This window comes from Myotis nattereri (assembly GCF_964212035.1).
Source record: "Myotis nattereri genome assembly, chromosome: 17".
Taxonomy (NCBI): Eukaryota; Metazoa; Chordata; class Mammalia; order Chiroptera; family Vespertilionidae; genus Myotis; species Myotis nattereri.
In genome coordinates, this window is record NC_138092.1 from 18482334 (window position 1) to 18495323 (window position 12990).

The 12990-nt window shown below is 39.5% G+C and overlaps 1 protein-coding gene across 1 annotated transcript in view; it reads left to right on the plus strand.

Moving 5' to 3' along the window:
* PKHD1L1 (PKHD1 like 1) overlaps positions 1-7373 on the plus strand; it is a 126087-nt gene extending 118714 nt beyond the window's left edge. The window contains exons 74-78 of the mRNA XM_081111550.1: positions 696-847; positions 1239-1385; positions 1727-1880; positions 5597-5911; positions 7229-7373. Of these exons, the coding sequence (XP_080967676.1) occupies positions 696-847; positions 1239-1385; positions 1727-1880; positions 5597-5911; positions 7229-7239 (779 nt within the window). The 3' untranslated portion in view covers positions 7240-7373. The remainder of the gene's footprint in view (positions 1-695; positions 848-1238; positions 1386-1726; positions 1881-5596; positions 5912-7228) is intronic.
* The last annotated feature ends 5617 nt before the right edge of the window (positions 7374-12990 follow it).

Sequence of the window (12990 nt, forward strand, 5' to 3'; positions counted from 1 at the left end):
GATGGCTTTCACTGGGATACTGACGGTGGGACAGAGAGATTTAGAAATTGGTAACTGATGAGATGGTATGAAGGAGAGGTGACGGGTGAAGTAGAAGAAGCAAATGTTCCTGACTAAAGAAATACAACAAATAGAGGTGCCACTTCACAAAGAGCGTTATGGAGACAAGTCGATTTAAGAGGCCCTGCCAAGCTAGAAAAAGAGTATAGTAACTACCCAGAGTTCAAATTAGCCTTGAAAATCATCAATATCCAGAAAAAGTAACCCTTTGTTAGTAATTTAATAAATGTAGCAACCTATTAATATACATTCTATGGATTTTATTCTTTCATTCCAAAATGACACTCTTTTTTAAAAAAATGGTAAGTGATGAAAGATAGGCATGAAGAATGACATGGGAAAATAAAAAATTGAGACACATGTTCCCATTATGCTTTTATTCATTTTTCTTATATCTATTTTATCTACCTTTGTTTTTTCTTTAATTCCAGCTTTAAAATATACTCTACTGAGCTTTTCAGTTTCCTACCTTCGTTAATATGACTGTCATGTTAAGCTTATGTACAGTTAGGAAGCTATAGAATTCTATAATGTGAATGGAGCAGCACAAACAAAAACTTAAGTGAAAAACTGTCATGTGTTCTCACAATTCCACTTCCTTATAATCCTTGTGTCATAACACTGTTTCCTCATAGGTCAGATGCAATTATCTGAACTCCAAGAAGTTGCTGCTTCTCTTGGACAAGCTGTAATTTTAGGAAAAACCAGTAGTACCCTTGGATTTAATGTCTCTTCCATGTCGATTATCAATCCCATTCCTAGCTCAAGTGATTCTGAATGGATTAAGGTAAGAAAACACAACTAGAAAAATGCATTTTAGCTACTTAAAACATTGTTGCTAATTTCTTATTTCAATTTTTTTTTCTATTTCAAGACTAATTTAGAGGGCCTGTCTAATTTATTATTGGATATTTTATATGGTATCACTAAAATGATAAAGTAGGTTAAAAAGGAGCCTGTCTTCTAAAAAATTATTTATTGGAATAACATGTGCTTTGCCTTGAATATTTACAACAATGCTTCATGAATTTGATCTAGAGGAGATATTATAATAATATTTTCACATATTAACATTTTAAAATAAAAATGAATATTATACTTAGCATGGTGAAGATGATTTTGCTACTGAATGCAGTTTACTGTGTGAAAACCACTCCATCACTCGTGACCATTCGCAGGTGGCTGCCCAGCCTGTGGAAAGGTTTGCATTTCCTGTTCATCATGTGGCTGCTGTGTCCTCGCTCTCAGTGACCAGTCAGCCAGTGGCAGCGCAGCTGGGACAGCCTCTTTCTCAGCAGCCGTCAGTAAAGGCAGTAGATCCCGACGTAAGTTATAACTCAAAGCTTCATTTAGGTGGAAGAATTAAGCTATAAATTCGGGAGGGTGAGCCAACTTCACTAATCCTGGTACTCTGCCTGCCTGAGGATTGCACTATCAGACTGATATGTATGGACATTGTCTAGTACTATTTTAAAAATATTTCTTTTCCATGAATTTGCTCCAGTGCCCATATTTGTGAATTCTTTGTGTAGAAGAAAATACTTCTACTGATTTTAAATTTGTAATGAGGCATTTTTAAAGATAAAGTTTCACATATCTTTTTGTAAAAAGCATGGGACAGGGCAATTAGAATTCTCTACATTTAGGTGTTTTTTTTTTTCTGTAGGGTAATTGTGTATCAGTTGGGATTACTTCATTGACTTTGAAGGCCATACTGAAGGACTCCAACAATAACCAAATCAGCGGTCTTGGTGGAAATACAACAATTCCATTTAGCAGCTGTTGGGCCAACTACACAGACCTTACTCTTCTTAGAACAGGTGAGCGTACTATTTTGAATCCTCACATCCTATATAATAAAAGCCTAATATGCAAATTGTCCCCTCTACTGGGAGTTCAACCTGGAGTTTGACTGCTCACTATGATGTGTGCTGACCACCGGGGGGCACAGAACATGGCAGGCGTTGGCGAAGTGATGCTGGCAGTGGGCAGCAGTGAAGGCGCTGCCGGCCCCAATAGGCCCAGATGAGAGCAGGATTGCAGTGGGATGGTGGAGCAGGTGAGCAGGTGGTGCCAGGCTAAGGCGGGTGAGAGTGGGGCCAGATTGCCCTGCTGATCGTCTCACAGATGGCGACCTGCAGCAGTGGCGGGGGGTGGGGCCACCATCCAGCTCCCAGGTGCTGAGGGAGCCGGGTGGGAGCCTGATGACTCAGGTGGAGGGTGGCACACATAGGGGCCAAGAGGTCACCTGGGACATGTCCTTCCATGCCAGACATTCACACTTCGATCTCTGGCCAGGCCTAGAGACTGCACCCATGCACGAATTTCATGCACCGGCCTCTAGTATATTATAATTGAACAAAGCATTCTATAATATGCTGTTCAATAAATTATAGAAATCAGAACCCTATACTCTGACTTTTCATAAAACATTTAGTCTAGCTTACAAAAATATATTTAATATGCAAAACAAACTAGAAATTAAAATAAGCAATGGAAGAAATTTAAACTGGCAATTTGAGGATATGCATCAAAATTATCTCATGATTCATATTTTTATCCATTTGCACATTTTTATAATTTTCACTAAATATGTATTACATTTATAATATAAGCAGTTAACAGATTTTCAAATTAAATGATAAGATAGGATCACATAATTTTAATACCTTGTGCAGGAGTTGCTTTGAGATCAGAATAAAGGTTCTAATAAAGCATATCCAATGAATCTTTACTAAGTGATATCTTCAACATTGTTACAGTAAATACAGTCATAACTTCCACAGTGATGTTTCTTATATTATCTCTGTTTGAGTTGATGGTGTAGCTCCAGTTAGTAAAAGCCTTTCTTCTGAGGCCAAAATGGTATGTCCAAAAACAGATCCTATTGGTGATAGATTATAAAGTACCTAAAACAATGAAATGGATAAACTGCTTATACTTGAGACAGACCTCCATTAATCTGTTTACCTCAATCTGGGACCCTTTTAAGAACTTTATAGCCTAACTTCTGAAAAGCACTCTTACCACTGTTATTTCAAAATTACACACACACACACACAGAATAAAAGTAAAAATAAAGAGTACAATAAGTAAAATAATTCTAATAGTCATCTGATGTTTTTCATAATCACTAAATACCAACAACTAAAATCATTCCAGAAGAATCTTTTCCTTATTTTTTGTTTCCTCGTGCTTTGATAATGACCTACACTAGACAATTTGGTCTGCCTACTAGGCAGCAATATCTCAACCTTGTGTTTGATGAGGATCAAATGGCAATGGGCTCAACATTGTGCTCTTGGACAAGAACCCCGAGTATCCCATATGCTTGCTGGTTAAGGGCAGAGCCAAATTCTTGAACAGTCAGCCTAAATGGTAGTAGGACTGGGAAATGAGGCACCTGCAAGAGCCCTGCCTGCAGAGCAGGTTGTCCACCACCCCAGGACGGTGGACTCAAGAAGTGGCCAGTGGCAAAGACCTGACCTAGGGACCAAAGTCTTCAAAGTACCACTTCCAAATAGCAATGCTCCAAAGTAACCAGGTCACTGGAGCGCTGAAGCAATGATCTAGGTTTGGGCATTTTGTCATGATAACAAAATAGCACTCTCCTTTTATACAGTAAATTGTCTTTCAGAGTTCAAAGCCTCCCTTGGAGTGTCTATCTGACCTGCTATAGAGAAAGAGCTGCTGCTCCTAATCTTTCTCTCTCTCTCTCTCTCTCTCTCTCTCTCTCTCTCTCTCTCTCTCTCTAGTTTAGGGCCTCAGTTCCCTGGTTGTGGACAGTAAGGAAGGTCAAGTATACTCATCTCTTCATTATCTTTAGGTCAGTTAGGCAGTTTGTAGATTAACAATTTTAAAGCACATCTGAGAAAATTAACAAAGCATCTTTCCTGTAACTCTTTCCAGTAGAGCCCACAGTTACTGCACTGCGGGAAATCCCCTTGCAGATCAGACTGTAGTCGGACAGTATGGCAGCATGCACTCTTCCACTAACAGCGTTCTACAGGGCAAAGCAGGGCCCCCTGGGTATGGGCTGTGGTTTCTAACACAGCAAACAGGGAAGTAAACAGTAGGTGAGAAAAGGATAGAAGAAGAAGAGAGTAATCAGCTGAGACTCCATCTTTGAGTAACCTGGGTAAAAATAGTCTTACTGATGAATATAATATTTGAAACATGTTGACCTAGCAGCCTATACCATATTTAGTGCTTATTTCAGTTTCTATTACTGCATAACAAGTCAGCCCAAAATTTGACGGCTTAAACAACAGCCTTTTCATTTGCTCACTATAGTGTGGGTCAGGAATTTGGGCAAAAATGGCTCATCTCTGCTCCACGATGTCTGAAGCTTCTGCTGGGTTGGCTTCATTGGAGTTATAGCCCTAAGGTCTTCATTCTGGTTTTTGTCTGGATTCTTCAGTTCTACAAGGAGTAGCCTCTCCACAAGGCTAGTGTAGGTTTCCTCATAGTTCTTCAGGAGAAAAAATAAAAACTTAATTTCTTTACACATAAAAATCATTAAGAAAAAAATACAACTGCCACAAAAATTCTGTTTTTCAAAGTGAATAAAAGGAAAGACAAATGCATTATTGTCGTGAATTTTAACAGTGATAGAAGTCTATAGAGCAATGGCCAACCATCTTGAAGGCCATAGAGCACATTGTTGTTGTTTATGAAAACACAATGTGGTCAAGAGCTAATTAAATTCTCTCCCTAAAAAAGAAAGGAAGAGTGAAAACAGAAATGATATTTTTAGAAGAAAAAAATAGAAAAAAAAGGAAATAAAACTTCAAGGTCTGTAAGTATTGCAAAGTCTGTTCTGTGTGGTAACCACTTAATAATGATAACAGTAGTCCCAGAATAAATTATGTTAAGGAAAAATATACTGATATCATATTTAAAACTGGGAAGATTTAACATGTGGATTAAAAAAACATTTGCATTTTTTTTTTCTATGTTTCACTCTCTAAAAAGATTTAACAAGTGTTTCTTCAAGCTTGTGTACCTGGGGTAAGTGGAAAGGGTCACAGTTTTGCAACAAAAAGTATCATCTGACTTAAAGCAAATGTGGGAAACAGTTAAAAAAAAATGTTGAACGAAGTGGAGGACATATGGGTGTTTGTTGTACTATTTTTTTCAACTCTTAAAAGTCCAGCATTCATCCCCACCTCCCCCAAGTGAGGCTGAGGCTTCTCCAGTGTCGGTCAAGTACACAGGGATGAAGCAGAGGTTCAGCACTTTCACCTCCAGTCCCTATTGTCCCTCATTTCAAACAGCCTCTCTCCTGGGCACGGATGCCACAGAAAGGAAATCTCGCCAGAGAGCCCCTGCCCATAGCTGATGGGAAGACTGAACTCTTCAAACTCAGAGCCCCTCTCTACACTTGTTTATACTTATACACTAATTCATTTGACTCAGTTTCAAAAATACGGTGTTAGGAATCATACGTTATTGTAAGTCAATGAAAACCCAATTGGAAGTGTATGAAAATCAATAAAAGGAAGTCAAACACCACGATGATTTTTTTTTTCCCTAGGGAAAAATTATAAGATTGAATTTATTCTGGATAATGTTGCTCGGGTGGAATCCAGGGCTTTCAGCCTCCCAGCGCAGTCTGTCTCTAGCAGCGGCAGCAGTGGCGGGGGAGGCGGTGGCATCAGCAGTGGCAGCAGCAGCAGCAGCAGCAGCAGCGGCGGCAGCAGCGGCGGCAGCAGTGGCAGTGGCAGCAGCAGAGCCTCCACTGTGGGCACCGCTGCCCAGACGATGACGACAGCGATTAGCTGTCTGATGGGAAGAGTGTTGCTCTTGGAAATATTTATGGCTGCAGTTTTGACTTTGAACATAAATCTAGGTAAGCACAGTTCGTGTTTTATGCCATGAATGTCTCCACATACTGCGCTACCAGTAAATGGTTACCTAATAGAGACAGCGCACCACCCTTGTGCATGGTATCACTGCGGACTCGAAGACATGGTCTCAGCCAGTGAGAAAGTAGTAACCTCCGGGAAATGTTACTCACTTTACACGGTGGCATAGAAGAATGTGGGGAATGAGAAGTGCAGGTAATGTCAGGACTCGTTTTCGGTTACGAGGGGCAGGAGCTTAGTTCGAATTGGCGTGGGCAGTAACGTGAACCCACTTAACTGAGAAGTCCAGAAGTAGTCTAATTTCTGCCTCCGTTAGACCCAAGGACTCAAATGATGTCTTCCAGAAGCTGTCTCTCCCATCTCTTGGCTTCATTCACTTTGGTAGTAGATCCACTCCCAGGTAGGCCCTCCACCAACACCACCGTCCCTCCTGACAAAGTAACACTAGCATCTTCATGTTTACATTCTACTGGCCCAGCAGCTAATGCAGAAGGAATACAACTCTTTCCCTAGCTTCTTACTATCCTACCTCAGTTAGTAAATGATAGTGTTCCTGGCATTTTTTTAGGATTTTTTTCCAGATAAAAATGTTAATCAACAGCTTCTTCTTTGCTACTAAATAATCTATCATTCTTCAATGAAGATATAAGATGATTTAAAACCCCTTGGTCTTGGTCCATTCAAGGTGCTATAACAAAATACCACAGACTGGGTGGCTTATAAACAGCAGAAACTTATCTCTCACAATTTTGAAGGCTGGAAGTCTGTTCTGGCTGTATCCTTACATGGCAGAAGGAGTGAGGGAGTTCCATGGCGTCTTTTTTATTAGGGCACCAAACTCATTCATCACGAGGGCTCCACCCTCATGACTTAAGCACCTCCCAAAGACTCCACCTCCAAATACCATCACAGCAGGTTTTCACAAATGAATTTGAGGGGGATACATTCAGACGTTAGCAACCATTAACGAAATGAAATGCTGGTTTTTACATATAACTTTGCATTCCAAATGAATACTTTACTTTTAAAAGAGTCATGAAGTTCCATTAAATAAAAGGACAAAAATGGAGTGTGAAAAATACTGTGTATAAGCACCACTACTCTCTTTCCACTGTTCCACAAAAAGAATACATTATTGATGCTAATATTAAATTGATAAACTTTAAAATATTAATTTTCACCTACTACTTTTGCCCTATTAACTATACTAGTTAGACAAGTTAAAATTTAAGAACATTTTGAATCATAATCTATGTTACTACTACTTTTAAAATATGTATTTGTATGTTTTTACTTTTCAGGAAACAACTGAAGTGCTATTCTGAAGAACAGGCTGAAAACAAAAATATAAGAACTACTTTTTTTTTTTCCTGAACTATTTTGTTGCCCAACAAGAAAGTCTAAAAAATATGCTAAAATATTTTTATAATATATAAAATGTATTAATTAACTTTAATCATAAAAATCAAATTTCTTCAAAATATAAATTTCTTTTGATTCCTTATATGTGTATGTACTGATTTAATTTTTTTTTAATTTTCAGAAATCTTTTATTTAGAAGCAGAAATGCCACCTTGCTGCCAGATATCCCTACAAATCATAGAATCCTTTACATAGTTGAAGGAGCTTGTCTAATTTTGATTTAACCTCTGTAGATCTGACTAGAAGTACTTTGAATTTTTACTCATACTGAGGGATCTGAGCTTCTCTGTCCATCCATGAGGCTCTTATTCCAATGATCTAAGCCATTCTAATTTCTAAGAACTTGGGGGAAATGAGACTGTTTTAGATCTTTTACAGGCTAAGTTGCTGTTTTTCAGATCCATAGTAATTCCAGGAATTCTAGATCATTCTGAATTTTGGGGCCTGCCAACTGCTGGCCAGTATTCTAAGAGGAGTTTTCTTGGTATCCATGGAACAAGCTTTTGGGATACTAGTAAGTCCAAACTCCTTCTCTGATTACTCCTCCTTTCCAGTCAAAAATGCCACTCCTAAGAGTGTAAACTTCTTCAATCCCAGGCTACACCAGAAGAGACACTTATTTCAAGAGGATAAAATGAGATCATGCCAGAAAGCCACAAATTAATGTAGCTAAGTCAACCAAAAGCTCTCATACCAGAAAAATTGTACCCTTTACTCAGAAAATTTTAAATGGAATGTTTATTTTGGAGGAAGAACTCCCAATGAAAGCACTGAAGCCATGTTCAGAGCTAGTGGAATTGGTACTCACAAAAGTTACCTTCCAACAAGAGACACTCAGCAAGCATGAGGAACAGCTGAGGGAATTCAAGGAAACACAGACCTTTTTCTTCTGTATACATTTCCTAGAATATTTGCCCCAGGTCATAGTTAATCTTGCTTAACAGAAAAAATATAAACACTTATCAGGAGGTAAATCTAAATATCTTTGGATAAATTTGGCATTTCATTCAGTCAAATAAATATTTAGCATCAACTAGATACCAGGCACTGTAATGAGAAGACTACAAGGAATAAGATGCCATCTCTGCCTTCTAAGAGTTCACAGGGTAGTTCGGGAAATAGTAGTTGAAAAAAGGTAATATTGATACAACATGGTGTGTGAGAGAGAACTGAGGGTGGGTGCTAGAGGGGCACTTGGCTGGGGCAAGGGGACATCCAATGAGGATAGAGATGGATGGGGGACAGCTTCCAGAAGATGGTATATGAATAAAGCATGCGATCAGCCAAGGAAGAGTGGACACGGGAAGGTGTGGTGGCAAGAACAAGGGCTGAAACACCACTTGATAGCGAGTACCTTTAAGGCAGAGCTCTCCTTTGCTCAGTGTTTCTTCCTGCTGCCGTGTCTGGCACTAGTAGATGTTATTTTGATGTTTAAGGGATGAAGCATGGATTGTGGGCACATCAGCAAGTGGTCTGATGCTACTGAGCACTAAATATGACATGAGGAAAAGCAGGAAGGGAAGGGCAGCAGTCTTCTGTGCCATGTTGTCAGAGAGGCTTGGGTTTATTCTGTATGTCCCAGGGATGCAGTTTCGACCAGATGTCAAAACAGGAGTTTTGGCTATAGCAAATTATAAAGTGAGGCACCAAACTAAGATGTAAAACTTTTTAAGAAAGTGGCCTAAACGAGAAGAAGATCAGAGGGAGATTTTTGAAGAGCAATTCTTTGTGATGACTATACTAGGAGGGAGTGAAGATTCTGGCTCCGGATGCCAAGTCAAGAGAAAAGGACTTAAATTAGGCCCCAAGAAAAGCTTAATAGGGGGTTCCCTGAGGTTTGGGGGAACACAGTGGATTGTTGTCAGCATCATAACTGACTAATCAGAGAGAAGATGGCTGAAGCTGCAATTTAGGAAGTAAGTTTGTTGAGCAAAGAATGTGCACGTGTGTCCCTGGACCCCGATGAGGGCTCTGTGTGTATGTGTTTGTGACAGACACTGTGAGGAGGAGTGGGAGAGAGAGTCTGCTAGCACAGGAAGTCAGGTCTTTTCCAGGAGGGCTGCCTGGAAGGGAAGAAGACTGCAGGAAAAGGAAACTGCCAGAGGACAAGGGAATGCCTCGCTACTACAGGTAAAGTTCAAGCAAACAGCTGGAATAGAAATAGTGTCAATTTTAAAGAAACTGCAGGTAAGAGGTCTCTGACAATGAGATGCTAAGAACACATGAAAGTCCCTTCATGCCCAGAGATCACTGATCCTTGCCTAGTCCACACCACCGGTTAACTGAGGGCTTCCATGCTTCCCTCTCTTCCAACCTTGGAGGGGGAGAAACCTCTACTAATACAATGGGGAGGAGGAGGAGAGACCAAACAACCCCTCACCCCATTCTGTGATGGGAAAGTCTTAAAAATCAGGTTTTTAAAAATGCAAATCCAGTTTACCTTCCATTCCTTGATACTTCCTTTCTGTTAGAAAACTAAATTCCACAAATCGCAATTATAGCATCTACGGAACAAATTCCTACATCGGGTTCTGGAAGAGATGCAAAAATCTTCCCTTCAGAGCATTGAGAAAGCCACAGAATTGGATACCATCTGTAGTCTTTCCTTACTCAAGTTTAATTCAGTCCACTCGTAATTTCTTGTCTAAAATTTTCCATGGCTTTTTTAATAAAGAAGTTTTCTAATACAAGTCATTGGAGAGAAAAAGAAATTTCTAAAACTTTGCTTTTTAGCCACAGTATTAAAATGTTTCTGATTTAACTTCTTTAGGTTTCTGGCTGTCGGCTTTTATAAAATTTTCTAGAGATAGTATAAACCTATAATATTTTATGCCAGGCAAGTTACAACTTTAACTGCTACTTTTTTAAATGCCTGAATTGTTAAGAATCCAAAGGCAATATGGCTTCACATTGCCTTCATTCATAAACTGGCTGTCATGTTCAAATTTTTTAAAATACATTTTAATGTGTGAAGTGGCTTTTTAGCTGTTGAATAAATCATAAAAGTACTGTTCTATCCAGGATCTGTGCCAGGGCTGACCAGCAGACCCTGAGCGACAGACGAATGTTTGCTGTAAAAGAGAATAATAAGGGACAACGAAGTTATTATCACCTTTTCCAGAGGAGGAGACTTAAATATGAAAAGATTAAGTAAAATGCCCCCCAGTCTACAGAACTTCTAATGGTAAACTGGGATTCAAACCCATTCAATCTAACCCCACAGCCCAAGCTCCAACATTTGCCTCCCACTTTTCCTCAAACATGGGAAAATGTTCCATTGTGAAAAGAGCTCTTAGGAAAACATATTTATATCAAATTCCTGTTCAAATTTTAAGTTTACTTTACCACCTCTATGCCCTCAGGCAAGTTCTTGGTCTCTTTCGTTCTCAGTTTCTTTACCTATAAAATGTGGAAAATATCTACCATGCAGTGTGGTATTTGAGGACTGATAGCATGTATATAGCACCTAAAACAGTAGCTAACAGATGGCAAGCTCTCCGTAAATGGTAGCCACTCCTATCATTTTTATGACCACAATGTTGCCCATATCTGTTAATCATTGGCCCAATAAACCATTAGACTTGTTATTGCAGCAGAGCAGTACCTAGTATGTAATAAACACTATGAGAGTGTTAATTATTAGAATCTTTGGCTGTGTGCAGGGCCACCTAGGACAGACTATTTCCCAGCTTCCCTTGCAATGAGGAGTGGCTAACTTCTGTACAGTGAGTTATAAAAAATACAGAGATGACCTTGTGGCATATTCTAGGAATTTTCCTTAAAAGGTGGATATTACTCACCCTGCCCCCCTTCTTCATCTTTTCCTGTTTTCCTTTTGGCATGGAGCAAGATGCCTCCTTGCATCTGGAGGACAAAGGCCAGCCCTTGCAGGGACAGGGTTGGGAGCTCAGCTGAAAAGGACCCTGACTATGAAGTGCATTATCCCAGCCCTTATTCTTTCACAGTTTCACTATTATTTGGCAAAGATCCTAATCCCAGCTGAGATGTCTCCCAGTTTCATCATGTGCCCAAGGTGGCTAAATTTGAAAGGGAATCCTTCCTACGGGGGGAGGTGGGCAGGGACATTGCCAAGGTAAGGAAAGAGTTTAAAATACCACAGACATCTTTGAAGTTATTACCTGTATCACCAAAACAGAAATACTTAATCCTTGACTTGAATCCATTATATATTTGGTTTGGGAAACCTCTCTGAAATAGTTGGAGGGTCGTACTTTTCTTCCATGCTCATCAGTGGGCATTTTCAGCTTCCTGAGGGTGGCATTCGCTGCAAGAAATGCCTAATCTCGCCGAAACCGGTTTGGCTCAGTGGATAGAGCGTCGGCCTGCGGACTGAAAGGTCCCAGGTTCGAGTCCGGTCAAGGGCATGTGCCTGGGTTACGGGCACATCCCCAGTGGGAGGTGTGCAGGAGGCAGCTGGATCGATGTTTCTCTCTCATTGATGTTTCTAACTATCTCTCTCCCTTCCTCTCTGTAAAAAAATCAATAAAATATATTAAAAAAAAAAAAGAAAAAAAAGAAATGCCTAATCTCCGGTGAAAGACACATTAAGATGTAGTTCCCCAACTTCATCTTCCCAGAGAGTAGCTACAGACACACTGTGTAAGACAAAAAGGGGCCTGCCATAGGGTTGCAACCAGTACTTGAATATTTGTGGGCAGTGTGACCAGCTGCCAATCTCATGCCGCCTTACTTGCTGGCCCTATTCACTACTCTATTATGATCAGATGATTCTACGATTAGAAAGCCCCTTATGAAAAAAACTGTTCTTCCATTAACTCTGTTTACCAACGACAAGCTGAGTTTACTAGAGAAGTTCCTTTAGGTTACGGAACTTAACGTGCTTAGCACAAACTGTGCCCATGGCAAGTGAGAATAAACTGATTAAATGAATAAAGGAGGAGGCAGCATAATGAAACTTTTCCTCTGCCACGTTTTTGAGATAAAGACATCCTTCCAAAATAGTACAGAAATTGCACTTTATCCTGATTTACTGACTTAACATTTCAAATAACATGTACTATAAAATCCACACCCAGTAATAGACCAACTAGTTATGGTTACTATGGTAATGGGCTCAGTGCCTATGAGCAGAAAATTAATTCCTTTGGGGCAAGTTATTTATGAGTGTGTCTGGCTACATGGCAAGAGTATTTTCCTTTAGAGTAATTTATGTATTTAGACAGATGATTCCTTATAGATATAAGTTCTCCCTAGGAAGAGATAATATAACATATTAAGTTTTTTATGCTGAGAATTTATTTAATTTTCACTTGTAAAGGATTTAATTTCAAATAAAAACAGCAAGATATATTTCATGATGAGGAGGCAAGTTAATTTTCACTGTATAAAATGTATAGTATATACAGACAAACACCTTTAACAAGAACTGCTGATATGTCTGATAGGTTAAAGGGCCAGAGGTGGCCAGAGGGGGATCCAGGAGCAGCAGGTCGGAATGAAGAGTTTAAAACAACAATCAAGATCGGTATCTTCCCACGTGAATTTGAATTGATGGACAATGGCAAATTTCTATTTTAAACAGGACCCTTACCATGAAGAAGTCTGCGTCTTACTAATATTTAAATGAATCATACAGCAAAGGACCAAACTGATTTAGGGG